This window comes from Schistocerca serialis, chromosome 2 (assembly GCF_023864345.2).
Source record: "Schistocerca serialis cubense isolate TAMUIC-IGC-003099 chromosome 2, iqSchSeri2.2, whole genome shotgun sequence".
NCBI classification, from domain to species: Eukaryota; Metazoa; Arthropoda; class Insecta; order Orthoptera; family Acrididae; genus Schistocerca; species Schistocerca serialis.
The window spans coordinates 508403495-508422827 of NC_064639.1; the positions used below are offsets into that span (position 1 = coordinate 508403495).

At 43.5% G+C, this 19333-nt stretch overlaps 1 protein-coding gene across 1 annotated transcript in view; it reads left to right on the forward strand.

The window, feature by feature from the left end:
* The window catches only part of LOC126456156 (putative inorganic phosphate cotransporter), a 243969-nt gene that overhangs the window by 185610 nt on the left and 39026 nt on the right, over positions 1 to 19333 (forward strand). The window contains exons 10-11 of the mRNA XM_050091910.1: positions 10925 to 11057; positions 16486 to 16641. Coding sequence (XP_049947867.1) covers positions 10925 to 11057; positions 16486 to 16641 — 289 coding nt within the window. The remainder of the gene's footprint in view (positions 1 to 10924; positions 11058 to 16485; positions 16642 to 19333) is intronic.

A 19333-nucleotide genomic window follows, 5' to 3' on the forward strand; every position in this document is an offset into this window, starting at 1 on the left:
CCCTCAAAGCTACCCATTCTTCTTCTACTGTATTTAATTCCCCCATTCCTGTCAATTGCTCCCTTATGCTCTCCCTGAATCTCTGTACAACCTCTGGTTCTTTTAGTTTATCCAGGTCCCATCTCCTTAAATTCCCACCTTTTTGCAGTTTCTTCAGTTTTAATCTACAGGTCATAACCAATAGATTGTGGTCAGAGTCCACATCTGCCCCTGGAAATGTCTTACAATTTAAAACCTGGTTCCTAAATCTCTGTCTTACCATTATATAATCTATCTGATACCTTTTAGTATCTCCAGGGTTCTTCCATGTATACAACCTTCTTTCATGATTCTTAAACCAAGTGTTAGCTATGATTATGTTGTGCTCTGTGCAAAATTCTACCAGGCGGCTTCCTCTTTCATTTCTGTCCCCCAATCCATATTCACCTACTATGTTTCCTTCTCTCCCTTTTCCTACACTCGAATTCCAGTCACCCATGACTATTAAATTTTCGTCTCCCTTCACAATCTGAATAATTTCTTTTATTTCATCATACATTTCTTCAATTTCTTCCTCATCTGCAGAGCTAGTTGGCATATAAACTTGTACTACTGTAGTAAGTGTGGGCTTCGTATCTATCTTGGCCACAATAATGCGTTCACTATGCTGTTTGTAGTAGCTTACCCGCATTCCTATTTTCCTATTCATTATTAAACCTACTCCTTCATTACCCCTATTTGATTTTGTGTTTATAACCCTGTAGTCACCTGACCAGAAGTCTTGTTCCTCCTGCCAACGAACTTCACTAATTCCCACTATATCTAACTTCAACCTATCCATTTCCCTTTTTAAATTTTCTAACCTACCTGCCCGATTAAGGGATCTGACATTCCACGCTCCGATCCGTAGAACGCCAGTTTTCTTTCTCCTGATAACGACATCCTCTTGAGTAGTCCCCGCCCGGAGATCCGAATGGGGGACTATTTTACCTCCGGAATATTTTACCCAAGAGGACGCCATCATCATGTAATCATACAGTAAAGCTGCATGCCCTCGGGAAAAATTACGGCTGTAGTTTCCCCTTGCTTTCAGCCGTTCGCAGTACCAGCACAGCAAGGCCGTTGTGGTTATTGTTACAAGGCCAGATCAGTCAATCATCCAGACTGTTGCCCTTGCAACTACTGAAAAGGCTGCTGCCCCTCTTCAGGAACCACACGTTTGTCTGGCCTCTCAACAGATACCCCTCCGTTGTGGTTGCACCTACGGTACGGCTATCTGTATCGCTGAGGCACGCAAGCCTCCCCATCAACGGCAAGGTCCATGGTTCATGGGGGGGTCTTTCCGTTATCTGGGGTCAAATGTCAATTTTTACACCATATGGTTATCTTTTCTAAGTCGTTTTGCAATTGGTTTTGATTTTCTGACGGCTTTACTAGACGATAAATGGCAGAGTCATCTGCAAACAATCTTAAGATGGCTGCTCAGGTTGTCTCCTATACCTTTTATGTAGATAACGAACAGCAGAGGGCCTATGCACTAGCTTGAGTAACATCATAAGCCACTTCACTTTTACTTTCCGTCAAAATATTTATAATATGAATAATATAAAAATCAGGGAAATAAGATATAGCCTTGCAGTAATGATATAAACTTTAAGAGGAGACAAATGAATATACAATCAGAAAAATTTTAATATAATAATAATGTATTATCCAATACAAATGCTTCATCACACACAGAGATCAACTTAAACAGGGCACCCAGTATAAGCTGGACAACACAAATTTATCAAGAAAATAGCACAAGGACACCAACTAGGACCAAAACTTTAAGCAGCAACAGGTATATAACACAGCCAACATGTAAAATCTTCAGTCACACAATAACTAAATGTACATCAGTTATCAAGGCACAAAGAAAGGCAGCTTGAATGATTAATAGCTTATCACTAAAACACAGGTTCTCACCTATTTCACTGCTTTAGAATATCCATGTCCAGATGGCCTCACCAGGTTTCATCGAAATACAGCACATTTATGCAAGACACTGCTACTCAAATTACAGATCCCATAGTGGTCCCACTGTTTCACCAATTTAAAATCTTCGCAATATACCGATGCCACCATAGACTCAAAGGTCACCACAAACAGATTACGTACAGCCTGCCACTTTTTGCAATGAAATCTTTCTTCAGGAAACACGTCCTGGCTCCCAGCTGCCATATGTTCCGGATATACAGAGGCAAACACCGTCTGCTACTCCAGCAAAATTATTCCTCATGTCAACAGCAGGTCGCATCCAGTGTTGTAGGTCTGCAATCTGACTGCCTTGCTGCGTCTATCCTATCTGCTCAGACTCCATGTGGCACTCTTGAGCTTCGTCCCAGATGAGTTCACTTTCGCCAGGAGTTTCCAGCTTGTTCCACAGTGGCTGTCTCTGGCCGACCAGTGATTACCTGTCCTCCATTACACATAAGGGCATAGAGCACAGCACATCCTGGGCCACCCACATCAGCAGCAAAGAAGCTAAACTTTTGCGCTAATGCCTAGCCCCGGTGATGCACCACACACTTGTCAACCGCTTCTCACGGCCACCCGACGCTGGCTGCCAGTTGTGCAACTCTTCTACACCAAAATGTATTCACTGCAGCAACTTCATGGGCCAACCACACTGATGTAAAACAAGCTCAGCCAGATCGCCATGCTAGGCCCCAAGCGCCGCACTGCCACACTGAGACTTGTCAGCCACTGCTTTCAGTGGCCAAGCACAGGCTCTCGGGACAAGTTGCCACTACAGTTCCATACTTTCTACTGCTTTTCTGCTATTCTGGAAGCTAGAGTCCAAAGTTTTTGTTGATCATACCTCTTGCATTCTTGCGGAGATATTTCCATAGCATCTTTCATTCCCTAACAATTATTTCTTTACATCTAACCGAGAAGTGAAATACCAATTTTCAAAAATTACACTCTAAAATTTTTTGAATATAAAGAAATATTTTGGTAAAAAATTCCCATCGCCATTTCCACTCTCTTAGGGGTTGAATTTCCAGAAATACTGAAACCCGTATTTTTTTTATTGGTAACCGAGAAGTCAAATACTAATGTTCATAGATGTGGCTCTAAAAATAGTGTAGTAGTTCTTTAATACTGACATATTTTCAAAAAATCTTTCACTCACTATTTCACCACCAGAAGGTTAAATTTCCAAAAATGCTGACATGTGTATATCTTTATTTCTGACAGAGGAACCAAATACCAATTTTCGTAGATCTAGCTTCAAAACTGCCTTAATACCGACATTTTTCAAGAAACTCTTCATCCTCTATTTCACTCTCTTAGAGTTAGAATTTCGAACAATCCTTTCATAAATGACGCCTTCCTTAGCGGCCATCCTTAGTGGTTCGGGATGGTCGATGATGAGACAGTCAGTCAGGACATTGCCTTTTACACTGAAGAGCCAGAGAAACTGGTACACCTGCCTAGTATCGTGTAGGGCCCCCGCTAACATGCAGAAGTGCCGCAACACGACGAAGCATGGAGTCGACTAATGTCTGAAGTAGTACTGGAGGGAACTGACGCCATGAATCCTGCAGGGCTATCCATAAATCCGTAAGAGCACGAGGGGGTGGAGATTTCTTCTGAACAGCGCTCTACAAGGCATCCAAGATATGCTCAATAATGCTCATGTGTAAAGTGTTTGGTGGCAAGCGGAAGTGTTTAAACTCAGAAGAGCGTTTCTGGAACCACTCTGTAGCAATTCTGGACGTGTGGGGTGTCGCATTGTCCTGCTGTAATTACCCAAGTCTGTCGGAATCCGCAATGGGCATGAATGGATGCAGGTGATCAGACAGGATGCTTACGTACGTGTCACCTGTCAGTGTCGTATCTAGACGTATCAGGGATTCCTTATCATTCCATCTGCACGCCCCGACCTCACACCATTACAAAGCCTCCATCACATGAACAGTCCCCTACTGACGTGACTGTCCAATCGATACAATTTGAAACGAGAATCGTCCGACCAGGAAACATGTTTACAGTCATGAACAGTCCAATGTCGGTGTGGACGGGCCCAGGCGAGGCGTAAAGCTTTGTGTCATGCTGCCCATATCGATGATGTTTCGTTGAATGGTTCGCACGCTGACACTTGTTGGTGGCCCAGCATCAAAATCTGCAGCAATTTTTGGAAGAGTTGCACTTCTGTCACGTTGAAAGATTCTCTTCACTCGTCACTGGTCCCGTTCTTGCAGAACCTTTTTCCGGCCGTAGCGATGTCGGAGCTTTGATGTTTAACCGGATTTCTGATATTGACGGTACACTCGCGAAATGGTCGTACGGGAAAATCCCCACTTCACCGCTACCTTGGAGATGCTGTGTCCCATCGCTCGTGCATCTACTATAACACCACGTTCAAACTCACTTAAATCTTGATAATCTGCCATTGTAGCAGCAGCAACCGATCTAACAACAGCGCCAGACACTTGTTGTCTTAATAGGCGTTGCCGACCCAAGCGCCGTATTCTGAGTGTTTACATATCTCTGTATTTCAATACAGTTTCGTTGGCTCTTCAGTATACATACAGGGATCGGCTTTTTAAATGCTTCACCATGTCAATCGAATAATTTAATGACGACTTTCGTTGCCGTTGTATAATTCCTTCCTTACCCACACTAAAACATACGCTTCTTTTCTTATTGCTGTTAATTCGTAGTTTCAATAATATGGAAGGAAGCAGAGTAACACCAAACAAATGAACAACGGACAAGCAATCTTCATAGTGTTACATATAGTAGCATAACTCTAACGACAGTCTAAAATTAGGTGTTAAAAAGACTGGACAAAAGTACAAAGGAACATTGTTTAGTGATATGCTGATTTGGTGTACAGTATATAATTGCGATGTAAGAGATGAACGTATTAGTTTTTCATTCGAACATAGAAATATAAAATTATTAAAAGGAGAATTATATTTTATTAACAAATAATGCTGCACCAAAATTCAAAATTAAAGCAGGACACTATAGTATCTCGCTTCCAGCTCGTAGTGTCTTATGGAGGCCGCTTTCTTGTCTTTCTCAATTCTTGTACTGCGAACAAGTACAGACGAGCTGGCAATATTATCTTTATTTTTGCTGCAGAACTTTTAAACTGAACCGCGAGCTGCATTTCTTGACTATATCAAGCGATCAGAAAGACGTGATAAAAAACAACTTTCAGATACGCTGCAAGCTGTAAGTGTTGAAGCACCATCTACAGATAGATCATTGTTCAAGACGTACTTTGCGACAGGGCACAAACTGCGGTGTTAGCTCGTTAACACCGTATGTGCAGATATTTAAGCTCCTCGGAAATGTAGCTCTGCCAACACTGTGCATATACTACGTTACCAGTTTGCAGTTAATAATACGATTCATTCAAATGGACCTGCAGTATTCAGTCAGTGGACAGTACACAGAAAATCTTTTTCACCTGAATGAAACTGTAGGGTCTTGCCCATTCGTCTCGTATAGGGTTCCTAAGGGATGCGGCGTTCTCGGAATACTATACAACAATTTAAAAAAATAACATTAGTAGTTTTATTTCAATAATACTTAATACTTAACTTTGAAATAACAATGGTGTCACAAGCGATGGGCAACATGCAAACAGTAATGATCTTCGCTATAACAATGGATATGGGTTACTAACAACTATTTGTAGCGCTCTCTGCTAGGCCTGTGCGTATACTATCCGGATACTGAGCCAATCTGAGTGGCCAAGGCTGGCAGAAGCGGCGCTTATATTCTCCTCTTGTAGAGGCCGCTCCTGTCGTGGTGCAGTGCACCATTGGCCAACGTCGTTTCACCGCCTTCTCTTCTCTTGCGTTCTTCTTCCTCGTTTCGGCGCTTGTGGTTACGGCAGAGCAAACACTTTATTAACCATTTTGTAGATAAGTGTGCAGGATTCTACACACATCACAAGAAGTTTTGCATCAACCCGGTTCCCAGAAATCGTGAAGATAGATGTTGACTGTGGATATTGTATCACAGACACAGTCCCTTTGACTGTTCAGAGATGTCACTAAACCCGTCCAAAGATGTAACCAACGATGCATGAGCAGCGCCTATTAGACGGAGGTGGTCCGACAGCCGATCAGTCATTCCACCAGGAAGGAGGTACAAGGCTCGTGTTGTCTGTAGTTCAACTATGCCTAGACGGCCAATACAGCGATTCGATCGCGTTCGCATTGTTACTTTGTGCCAGGAAGGGCTCTCAACAAGGGAAGTGTCCAGGCGTCTCGGAGTGTTGTTCGTAGATGGAGGAGATACAGAGAGACAGGAACTGTCGATAACATGGCTCGCTCAGGTCACTCAAGGGCTACTACTGCAGTGGATGACCGCTGCCTACGGATTATGGCTCAGAGCATGGCGAGGTCCATCTGTGCAATCACGACACCATGCAACATGCTCAGGATTGGCATCACGTTCTCTTCATCGATGAGTGTCGTATGTGCCTTCGACCAGACAATCGTCAGAGACGTGTTTGGAGGCAACCCTGTCAGGCTGAACACCTTAGACACACTGCCCAGCGAGTGCAGCAAGGTGGAGGTTTCCTACAGTTTTGGGGTGTCATTATGTGGGACCGACGTACTCCGCTGGTGGTCATGGAAGACGCCCTAACGGCTGTACGATACGTGGTGTAAAGGATGAGCCAGACAGTAGGAGATTTTACTTTATTATATGAGCCTCCAACCAGTAACATCATTTTTCCATTGCGGCCAAGCCACGGCCGGCAGCGTTAGCTGCCTGTAAATTTTTTCGTCCCACGGTTTAGTAACAGGAAGTCAGCAACGATGAAGGGCACCTTGTTCACGCGCCTCTCTCACGTGCTGAGGAGGTAACGCCGCCCCAGGCGTCGCTTAGCAGGCAACGCTCTGGAAAGTTCCATGCCGCCCGCTCGGTTTGCTCGGTCCTGGCCAATCAGGGCGGAGGAAGCCGCGTGGTGCGTCGAACATACCCGGCCGCCCGTCGCCGGGCTCGCTCCTCTTGTATTCTTGCTCACCCGCGAGTCGGATGCGCGCCCTGTAGCATTGAACATCTCCCGCTTCTCCCGGTGCTGCGGCACTGTGGAATTAGTTTTGGCAGACAACAACTTTCGGTAGCTTCGCGAACAATGTTCGCCAAATTGTAAGCGCTGGCTTACCCTCACCTCCCTAGGCCTATGTATCCCCTTTTCATCATGCTTTAGCCAATAAATGGCCTTTCTCTAAAAATTACTCTATTATTCCATAACGCCCACCGCCTGCCCATACCCGCCATCCTGTACAGTGGATACCATCCTCCGACAGATAGTGCAACCATTTTGGCAGGTGTGGTTAAATTTAACGGAGCTAAACTTCTAACTGTTATTTATAGATCCCCAGACTCCGATTTCATAACATTTTTGCTAAAGCTAGAGGAGGTTCTTGGTTCACTTTATAGGAAATACAAAAAGTTAGTTATATGTGGTGACTTCAATATTAATTGTATAAGTGATTGTGCAAGGAAGAGGATGCTGGTAGACCTTAATTCATATAATCTTATGCAAACCGCATTCTTTCCAACGAGTGTGCAAGGGAACAGTAGAACAACCATAGACAACATTTTTGTTCATTCCTCATTACTAGAAGGGCATTCTGTTAGCAAAAAGGTGAATGGCCTTTCAGATCGTGATGCACAAATTTTAACTGTAAAAGATTTTTGTGCTGCAACACGTGTTAAATATATTCATCAGCTGTTTAGGAAAGCTGATCCAGTTGCTGTAGAGACCTTTGTAAACCTTATCAAGGAACAAGAGTGGCAAGATGTTTATAGCGCTGATACAGTAGACGATAAATATAATGCTTTTCTCAAGACTTTTCTCGTGCTCTTTGAAAGTTGCCTTCCGTTAGAACGTTCAAAACAGGGTACTAGCACAAACAGGCAGCCTGGGTGGCTGACTAGAGGGATAAGAATATCTTGTAGAACAAAGTGGCAATTATATCAAAACGTTAGAAACAGTCAAAATCTAAATGCAGCAGCCCATTACAAACAGTATTGTAAGGTGCTTAAAAATGTTATTAGGAAGGCAAAAAGTATGTGGTATGCAGATAGAATAGCTAAGTCTCAGAATAAAATTAAAACCGAATGGTCAGTCGTAAAGGAAGTGGCTGGTCTGCAGAGACAGGTCGAGGATATAGAATCAGTGCGTAGTGGGAATGTCCGTGTTACTGATAAGTCGCATATATGTACAGTATTTAATAATCACTTTCTGAATATAGCAGGTGAACTAAATAGAAACCTAGTCCCAACAGGGAATCACATAGCGCTCTTAGAAAAAAAGTGTTCCGACACTGTTACCTGAAATGCTCCTCCATGATACTGACAAGAGGGAGATTGAGTTAATAATTAAATCACTAAAGACCAAGAACTCTCATGGATATGACGGGGTATCTAGCAGAATACTGAAGTATTGTTCTATGTATGTTAGCCCAGTACTTAGCCATATATGTAACTTTTCCTTTAGGAGTGGTCGGTTTCCTAACCGATTAAAGTACGCGGTAGTGAAGCCACTTTATAAAAAGGGAGACAGGGATAATGTTGACAATTATAGACCTATTTCTATGCCATCGGTGTTTGCTAAAGTTATCGAGAAGGTTGTATATGCAAGGTTACTGGAGCATTTAAGTTCACATAATTTGTTGTCAAATGTTCAGTTTGGTTTTAGAAATGGTTTATCAACTGAAAATGCTATATTCTCTTTTCTCTGTGAGGTTTTGGACGGATTAAATAAAAGGTTGCGAACGCTAGGTGTTTTCTTTGATTTAACGAAGGCTTTTGACTGTGTTGACCACAAAATGTTATTGCAGAAGTTGGACCATTATGGAGTAAGGGGAGTAGCTTACAATTGGTTCGCCTCTTACCTTAAGAACAGAAAGCAGAAGGTAATTCTCCGCAATATTGAGAGTGGTAGTGATGTTCAGTCCCAATGGGGCACTGTTAAGTGGGGCATTCCCCAAGGGTCGGTGCTGGGGCCACTGCTGTTTCTTATTTATATAAATGGTATGCCTTCTAGTATTACAGGTGATTCAAAAATATTTCTTTTTGCTGATGACACCAGCTTGATAGTGAAGGATCTTGTGTGTAATATTGAAACAGTATCAAGTAACGTAGTTCATGAAATACGTTCGTGGCTTATGGAAAATAATTTGATGCTAAATCACAGTAAGACTCAGTTTTTACAGTTTCTAACACACAATTCAACAAGAACCGATATTTTGATCAGACAGAATGGGCATATTATAAGCGAGACGGAACAGTTCAAGTTCCTAGGAGTTCGGATAGATAGTAAGCTGTTGTGGAAAGCCCATGTTCAGGATCTTGTTCAGAAACTAAATGCCGCTTTAGTTACCATTAGAACAGTATCTGAAATAAGTGACGCTTCAACACGAAAAGTAGTCTACTTCGCATATTTCCATACGCTTACGTCGTATGTTATTTTTTGGGGTAATTCATCTGATTCAAAAAGGGTATTTTTGGCTCAAAAACGGGCTGTTCGAGCTATATGTGGTGTAAGTTCGAGAACCTCTTGTCGACCCCTATTCAATAGTCTGGGAATTCTGACATTGCCCTCACAGTATATATTTTCTTTACTGTCGTTTGTTGTTAGCAATATTAGTCTATTCCCAAGAGTTAGCAGCTTTCACTCAGTTAATACTAGGCAGAAATCCAATCTGCATGTGGAATGCACTTCCTTGACTCTTGTGTAGAAAGGAGTACAGTATTCTGCTGCATTCATTTTCAATAAGCTACCACAAGAACTCGAAAATCTTAGCAGTCCCCAAACACTTTTAAGTCTAAACTGAAGAGTTTCCTCATGGCTCACTCCTATTCTGTCGAGGAGCTCCTGGAAGAGCTAAAAAATTAAGCAAATTCCAGTGTTACATTGTTGATTTTCTTTATTTAAATTTACGACTTGTCACCTGAATATGTTTTTTATATTTCATTTTATTCTGTTTCTAATATCGTGTTATAATTTCATGTATTGACTCGTTCCATGACCATGGAGACTTCTTAATTTGGTCCCACGGAACAAATAAATAAAGATATTGGCGAGGCAGTCGTGTTCTCGGATGACAATTCGCGGCCCCATCAGGCACATCTCGTGAATGACTTCCTTCAGGATAACGACATCGCTCGACTAGAGTGGCCAGCATGTTCTCTTGACATGAACCCTGCCAAACATACCTGGGATAGATTGAGAAGGGCTGTTTATGGACGACGTGACCCACCAACCACTCTGAGGGATCTAAGCAGAATCGTCGTTGAAGTGTGAGCAATCTGGACCAACAGTGCCTTGATGAACTTGTGGATAGTATGCCACGACGAATACAGGCGTGTGTCAATGCAAGAGGACGTGTTACTGCATATTAGAGGTACCACGTGTACAGCGATCACCACCACCTCTGAATGTCTCGCTGTATGGTTGTACAATATGCAATGTGAGGTTTCCATGCGCAATGAAAAGGGCGGAAATGATGTTTATGTTGATCTCTATCCCAATTTTCTGTATAGCTTTCGAAACTCTGGGAACCGAGGTGATGCAAAAAAAAAAAAATATATGTGTACACGTTCCATTTGCAACAGGTTTCAAGAAGAGCTGAAAAAATGTGAGAGATAAACTTCAAATTTTCAAATCCATGTTTAAAGGGTACCTTTGGCATACCCGTTTTATTCTCCATGGGAGTTCCTTCGGGTAATTTAGAGCTGTCCGCTAGAATGTGTTATTAATTTACATAAAATTTTTTTCATCAGCTTAGTAATCTGTTCGTCCTGATCTTGTGGCTAATTCTTTGTTCGTAGACGTTAGAACACGTCAGTCATCTGCCTTTACTACACTGTTAATTTTATCATTTTTGTAGACATTGCGTGTGTTCACTTTCCACAGGTCGGTCTTCTGACAGGGCTGCCACACGTCTGTAGGACGATGTTCTCGCTGGTCGTGTCCTCTGTTGGTGATTGCCTGCTCAAGAGGGGCCTCTTATCCAGGACTAAGCTCAGGAAGTCTGCCGCCGTTATATGTAAGTCCTCATTCGTCTGTTTTGTGGCTGTGTTTTTCGTGTATTCCGTCAGTCAGTCTTCAACCTGCAAAATGGTAAGTAACGTAATTCCTTTTCGAACATCGTGTTAACGTAATATGACAAAACGTTATGCAAACTCTTACGAGTACAATTCAAACGCGTGTAGTTGTCGTGTCTTCTTTGGTGTTGTTAGGTTAGGATATCGGGTAGAAACTGCTAGGAACTGACAGAGCCAACTGATAAATCCTCAATGTGAGTATGCCTTAAAATAGTTATTTATCATTGGGAAGGAGTCAGCATTCTTTTTTAAGTTTTATTTTACGAATTCACTCTTAATTTCCATTAGGCTGTGTTGTCATAAATCAGTACCCGTCAAATGCATCATTTAAATACCAGTAGCATATTTTGAAAACCGTGCTACATCATAAGAATATATTCAACTTAAACCAGAGCAATTACACAATTTGTTGCACTGTACTAATCAGGTCTGAGATAATTTTACGTGAGATGAAGGACGTTAGTCATCGGAAATGTTTTCATTTTGGTTGTGAAAATTTGGCAGTCATCCTTGAGAGCTTTTATTTTCTTTGAGATTTCATGAAAGCTGATATAACGACATAGTGTTCATTTCTCGCAAGTGAGTACCACAGTTGCCTCTAAATAAGAACATCGTTTCAACAGCGTATCCAGCAAGAGATTTAAGTACTTTGTATACTAACTTGTTGCATGTTGCCCTTGCTAAGCTAACAAAAACATATTGACAATACACGACGTTTAGAAACAGTATGACACTTTTGGACAGTAGTTTTCGATCTCAGTAAAAATGCAGGGTATCTCGAATAATCACGCTGGCATTTTCAGGTAACTGAAATTTCACTTCGGGAATCTCAGTGTACAAAGAAAGCTTTTTCGATTTGTCGACAGCCGTAAAATACACAAGAGGGCACAACTCGTCGGTTTGTCATCGGATTGCAGTTTTCATTCAAATAATTCCCAAAGAGTCTTCCTCATTATCGTAGTAACAACAATTTAGGGCCAATTTACACGCTGCTGGTTCTACAGAAAACATTCACAAACTGTGAGGACTATATCACATTCGTCCTCATTGTGCGGCCTTTCCCTTGGCTTTGTGATTGATTCTTTGTAGCGATGTTATTCGTAACACACTGAAATTTGCGATATTGGATGAACGTGATTGTGCGGTCAACACTGAGATTTACGATGATGGAGGAACGTGACTGTCGCGTCAAACATCAGTTACGATCTGTCATCAACACTGTCACGCTCTTAGTCTGTGTTTACTGATTAGTAAACCACAGTCGTCATATGTAACGTACTAGAGCGGTGCCTGTGGATGATGGACGATTGTTTTACCTGTCGTGTGAACCGTCATGAAATTCCTTGTTGATCATGGTGCACACGATGCTTGGCTGACGTATTTGTACCTGCAGGGCACACACGCTCTTTACTTACCCATCTCAGCCCACAATACGTCTTAACTTCTTGACAGGAACAAACCCACCGTATTTCTGCATAAAAGATCTCGCACTGACTCTGACCTCTTTCAAATATTATATATTATTTCCAGACACCGAGATATCAAACCCCTTTTCTCGTGTTCCAGTGTTTGACGGTGACACCTACCTCACCAAATAACATGGAAATAAATTGTGCAGCCTGCACCATAATCCTGCATTAGACATCTAGTTCTGAACTTATTCCCTTCTAGGATTGAGTGATCAATGACTCAGAAAAGAGGAGTGGCAGCTCTTTAGTCACCATGACAGACTGTGGTGCAGGAAAATACAGTACATTCGAAGGGTTATGTATGGGTTTATTTACCTTATTGCTGTAAACAGCTTTTGTTAGTCACAAAAACAGTAGAAAACAGAAAGGTCTTGGAGCACTGCATTAATGCAGAAAACACTTTTCCACCCTTATTTTTGCTTTTGATTTGAAACGACAGATGGGATGAAGGTGCTGTGTTGGCTCATTTGGCCCTTCACCATGACAGATGCTCTGCTAAATGAAAGTACTTGGCTCCCCTACTACTCCCGACTCACCATTTAGTAGATCACAGATGGCTCATGAGATATTGCACTCTTGGCTCACTCACTGATTTGGATCTAGATGACGAACGAGTTACTGTGGTCTTGGTTCATTGGGGCTCCCAGCAGCCACTCATGGCTCCAGACTTCATGTGGAGCAAGTCAGAGGTCACCTTTATCATTTCATTCTTGGTTCACTCACTACATTCGGCTCATAGCATTCTTAGCACGTTCACGAATTCATCTTGCTGCTCGACTTTAATCTTTCAGTCAACACTCACCATTCAAGTTCAGCTCGCGGTGGATATAACTACACGTATATTATACTATTAAATTTTACGTATGTATTAGTGCATTTACACATTACAAAAAACATTTGTTCTCATTTTAAGTTTTTACCATTTAAAAAGTGTATCTTTATGGTAAGTAATTTAATTTTTCCACATTTTTTAAGCCACAGGACATAAGCTAACCATGTTGCCTATTCATAGAAGCGTTTCAAGTGATATGTGTTATCGTTTTACCAAACTGCATAAAGAAACAGAAATGACATTGTTAAATCAACAGCTCCCTGCTCTTCTGACTCCTCATCAAAACAGAAGACACATCTAAACTTCAAGCATCCAACAGCACCACTGGGATACTGTTATTCAGGAACCCCATCAAGACCTCAGTCAACCTATGATTCATCTGCGGAAATTCGAGAAATTAGTTCTCACTGATTATCCCTCCTCCCCCCCCCCCCCCCCCCCACACACACACACACACTGACGAGCCAAAACCTGACGACCACCTACTTAAAAGCTTGTTGGTCCACCTCTGGAACGCAATTCAGCAATGGTTCTGCAAAGTACTTGATAGGTTTCCAGAGGTTTGTGGCACCAGATGCTTACATTCCATAATTTACGGGCAGTTGGTTTGTGGGCACATAGCTGGCACCTGATAGCATCCCAGTCGGGTTTCATTACATTTAGATAAGCCAAATCTGATGGCAAAGACATCAACGTGACTTCACCATCATGCTCCTCAGACCATTGCAGCACGATTCTGGCCTTCTGAGGCGAACAGTTATCCTGCTGGAATACGCCATCGCTATTGCGGAAGGAATCAAGCATAAGGGGTTACAGGTTCACATAGTCCACTACTGTCATGGTGCCTTCGATTAGTCCAGGTTCCATGGAAGCCCAGGTGAATGTCCCCCATAACCTAACACTGCTCCCATCGGCGTGTGTCCGTGGTGCACTGCATGTTTCAAGCAGCCGTTCGCCTATATGACAACTTCTCTGGACACGACCATCAACCTGGTTTAACAATAAATGGGATTCATCCGACCAGCTGACACGATTCCATTGATCTGTGGTCCAATCTCGATGATCGAATGCCTACTGTAATCATAACTGACTATGTTTTTGGGTCAACGAGGGAACACGTGGCGGTCCTCTGCTGCAGAACACCATGTTCAATTCTGTGCGCTGAACGGTGTGCTCCAAAAAACTTTTGCTTGCGCCTACCCTGTACTTTCTCGTCAAATCTGCCACAGATTGTCGCCTATACTGCGTTGGAGAGCGGGCAAGCTTCCGATCCCTATGTTCTGAGGTCGCTTAAGTCGGCGGATTTTCGCATTTGCGTCACTTGTCGTTTGTCACTAGAATGATATCCCATTCGTCTCTGCTCCGTTCATATACATCTCTTACCGCGTCATGTGGCCCCAGCGCCAACCGATTTTCATTAGCAACAATACATGTGTAAGTCTATCAGTGCTATAAAACTGATCGCATTAAATGAAATTATTAATTTCTAGTACTACGTGCCAAAGCTTCTATAAATTTTTCAAATGATGTCATATTCGCCTGTAGCTGTCACTGTTTTTATTGCACTATTGCAGTTTCTGCATCTGTGCCATATTTCTAGCATTGTGGAGGTTGATGTGTAGAGCTATTTGCACCCATGGGGACAATTTTGGTGCACAAGTAACTATGGAAACATAATTTGTTTTCCAGTTCTGGTAATTACACATCACTGCATAGTATGTTTTGGAAAGTGACTTGTGCACCAAGGTTAACTCCATGGCTGCAAATAAGGCCAGACCACGACTCATTCACTACTACAAACGAACTTTAAGGCCTGTATACCATCTGATGATGAATCGCTGTTGACTTGAAATCAAAAATGGTTCAAATGGCTCTGAGCACTATGGGACTTAACATCCGAGGTCATCAGTCCCCTACATCTTAGAACTACTTAAACCTAACAAACCTAAGGAGATCACACACATCCGTACCCGAGGCAGGATTCGAACCTGTGACCGTAGCATTCGCGCGGTTCCGGATTGAAGCGCCTAGAACCGTTCGGCCACCGCGGCCGGCGACTCGAAAACGATAGCTGTTTCTGCCATAAAAATAGGTGATTGGCTGCACTCATTACTGATAAGATTTATTCGTCACAGTCACCATCATTGTTACCAGAACGTGCCGCTGTTTTGCAGGAAAAACCATACAGGAATTGCATTTATCCCTTCCGAGACCACTGGAAGCTGCTTTGAGTCTCGAAATGTTTCTTATACCGTGTTAGGCACGGTAATGCTTTCTGGTTGTGGTATTTCCACATATTTGTCCAGTCCCTGTATGCCGTTGCTAGTATTTATCAGAGCTGTGGAAGACAATAAAAAAGCTCGTCTTTTCGGTTTATCAAACAGACGATTCACCTTCATAAAATAGTGTCCTCCAGATGCACGTTCTCAGAAATGTCTTCCTCAAATAAAGGCCGTTTTTTTGTCAACACTAGACTTCTCTTGACCGAGAATGTCCTCTTTGTCCTTTGTCTGGGCTAGTCTGCTCCTTAAATGTTCCTTGCTTGGTTCGTCATGGGCTGTTTTGCTTCCAAAGAAGCAGAATTCCTTCACTTCGTCCTTTACAGTGATACCAAATTTGGTGTTAAGTTTATCGCTTGTGTGATTTCTTCTTCTCCTCATTATTTTCGCCTCAGTCCATATTCTGTGCTCATTACATGTGTTCATTCCGTTCAGTACGTCCTGTAATTCGTTCCGACTCTCGGTTAGTGCAAGGTTATCAATGTGTATTAGTAAACAGCTGAAACAACCACCCAACATAGTTACGTCACACACCGCCATGAAACAATCTGCAATTCGAAGCCGTCTTGCGACAGAGGGTTGCAACTTGCGTCAGCGAAACGGGAAAAGTCGACTGAATAACATGCATGACATGCAGTACCTCACCTGATGTTGAGAACAGAATAAACAGTTCGTAGACATCACTTTTCAGCACTGCTTCGTAGGTGCCAAGAGCCGGACGGCAGTCTGGAGCACTGCTTCGCCCCCCTCGGCAGCTGACACGCAGCGGCGCGCGCTGCTGCTGTTGCAGACCTGCTGGGGCAGGGGGCGCTGCTGGTGGGCGTGGCTTGCTCCGGCTGCAGTGGCGTGGCCGCCGCCGCCTGCATCACGGCCTCCGTCGCCGTCAGCGGCGCCATCTCCACGGGGCCCCTGGCCGCCATGATAGACCTCAGCCCCAGCTACTGCGGTATGTACCCACCAGGGGGGCAGCCACCGCTGCTGCCTGAAGCGGATGTAAAGCGAACTGAATTTCTCGCAAGAGTCGCAGGTTCATTACAAACGAAACCATCTACGTAATGATCTGATGTAAGATAGACATCAAGCACAATCTTGCAACATATGAGGAAGAAATGATTATTAATCGAAACCCTCAGCTGCCAACAGGTGTTGTTGATATACCTCAATGTGGACAGCTGAAATTGTGTGCCGTGACCGGGAATCGAACCCGGGATCTCCTGCTTACATGGCAGACGCTCTATCCATCTGAGCCACCGAGGGCACAGAGGATAGTGCGACTGCAGTTACTTGTCCCTTGACGGTTCCCGTGAGACCCACATTCCCAACTGTTCACAGCCCATATTCGTAATGTTCCTAAAGGATATTTGCCCATCCACTCATTACTCGCGCCAACTAAGCTGACGATTCCCGTAAGAGTTCGAGCAAAGTGTGCGCATTCGCACAGGAGAAGGTCAATTTCCGGGCAGCCTTTAACTATATAAAGATAGTAACTGTTCCGAAAGAACAGATACCAATTATGACCATGGAGTTTCTGTAGAAAGAAATGATAATTAATCAAAGCCCTCAGCTGCCAACAGGTGTCGTCACCTTAGTTGGCGCGAGTAATGAGTGAATGGGCAAATACCCTTTAGGTACATTATGAATGTAGGTTGTGGACAGTTGGGAATGTGGGTCTCACGGGAAACGTGCACGGGATAAGTCCCTGCAGTCGCGCTATCCTCTGTGCCCTCGGTGGCTCAGATGGATAGACCGTCGCCGGCCGGCGTAGCCGAGCGGTTCTAGGCGCTACAGTCTGGAACCGGGCGACCGCTAAGGTTCGAATCCTCCGTCGGGCATGGATGTGTGTGATGTCCTTAGGTTAGTTAGGTTTAAGTAGTTCTAAGTTCTAGGGGACTGATGACCTCAGATGTTAAGTCCCATAGTGCTTAGGGCCACTTGAACCATTTTTTTGAACCTGTATCGGTGAGTCCGGAACTGGTTGTGCCCGTGGTTGGATGTAGCCTGGAACACTTTTAAAACAAAACAAGGGCAGATAACCAAACGAAAAGAGGCAACACAAAACACTAATTCCAAGGTTATGACCCCCTTAAATTTAACACCCTTAACAGACAGAAAACCTCAAGTAAATGACTTGGAAAATTATTCACTTCTTACAGTTCATAATTTGAAATTTTTACAGGCAACCCTCCCATTAACGAACATAAATTCAGGAGAAGTTAACGGCCTGCCAAAACAAGAACATTAAAACTATAATACAAGACACGGAGGTGACGGCCCCTTCAAATGGAGACCACAGTATAAATCACAAGATGGTTAAGTACTTTAGAAACCCACTGTCTTAATACAAGACATGGCCTGCGCACTGTGCTGGAATGACTCACGCAGGTTTCACACTACTCACGCTTTGTACTCTCGTCACTGGGCAGTGTTTTATGCTCCGAACACCGCTATTCAGTAAATATTTCTACCAGAACTAAGAGTGGATTCCTTATTTCCGCCTCAGCGGGGATAATCACAGTCACAAACTGTTTCCGGCTGTGGACACAAATTACGGCCAGATTGATCTCTAATGGCACTTCAAAGGAAATAGCGGGTGCCCATCGTTAGTAGCAGCAAGCGACGAGACTCCACATAGAGTACATAGGCATCCAGCATGAAGTTGTACTATATAGACTCTTGCTAGTACATTAGAGTCCATCACCACCAGTCAGGCGCCGACTCACTTCTCAAATCGTAACACAGCGCCGCGAGGAACCAACGCTCCACGTAACGGTCACTGCGAGACTCCACAACATAACTTATGCCCATACCACGGGCAAGCACCACCTACAGCGCCCCGGAGCGGAAAACCAAGACCACATCGTCGGAAGCGCCGCGCTTAAGTAGTGGCCAAAGGAGGAAAACCAAAGAGAAAACACGCATGCCAAAACGACCTGAATTGCTGTCCCGACTTGATAGAGAATCATTGGCTCCAGCGTTTCCCCCACGGCTCACACTCATCCTTTAGAGGATGAAAAATGGCCGTTTATGAACAGCATCCTCCAAGATACTGGACTTGTATTCAGTGGCTTAAAACGAGTAGCCCTGTGACCCAGTTCGGTATGCTAACCTTTGCCTAAAGTCAGTCTCTTTTTCTACTGCAGCCTTAGTTCGCCTCGGCTTCCCCCTTAATGACAGTCGGGGTGGAGAAGCAGACTTAGAATTAAGGACAGGAGGGGTCAGCGCAACTCTACTTAAATAACGGGTGTCCGGCAAGTAAGAACGAATTTGAATTGTGCGCCATTTTGTCATATGACCGTGGGCAGCCGTGGTTTTTTCCTTTGTTATCTGCGATCCTTCCCATTAGTAGCCTGATAGCTTTTGTCTGGTGAGCATTATTGTTTGATGTTTATTTTCGTTTTGCAGCAGATGAACTGAGCAACGTATTCAGATGATAAAAAGGTATTATGAAAACAGTGAAAACCCGCCGCAACTGTTCGTGATTTCCTAGCGACACTCGGACGTAATGCTCGTCCAACCGGACCATCATTTCGGAATTTGATCCGGAAGTTGGAGACCACGGACTCGGCTTCAAACTTTAAGAAAACAGGACGACAACGTTCTGTTCGAACCCAAGGAAACATTGGTGTCGTGCGTGACAA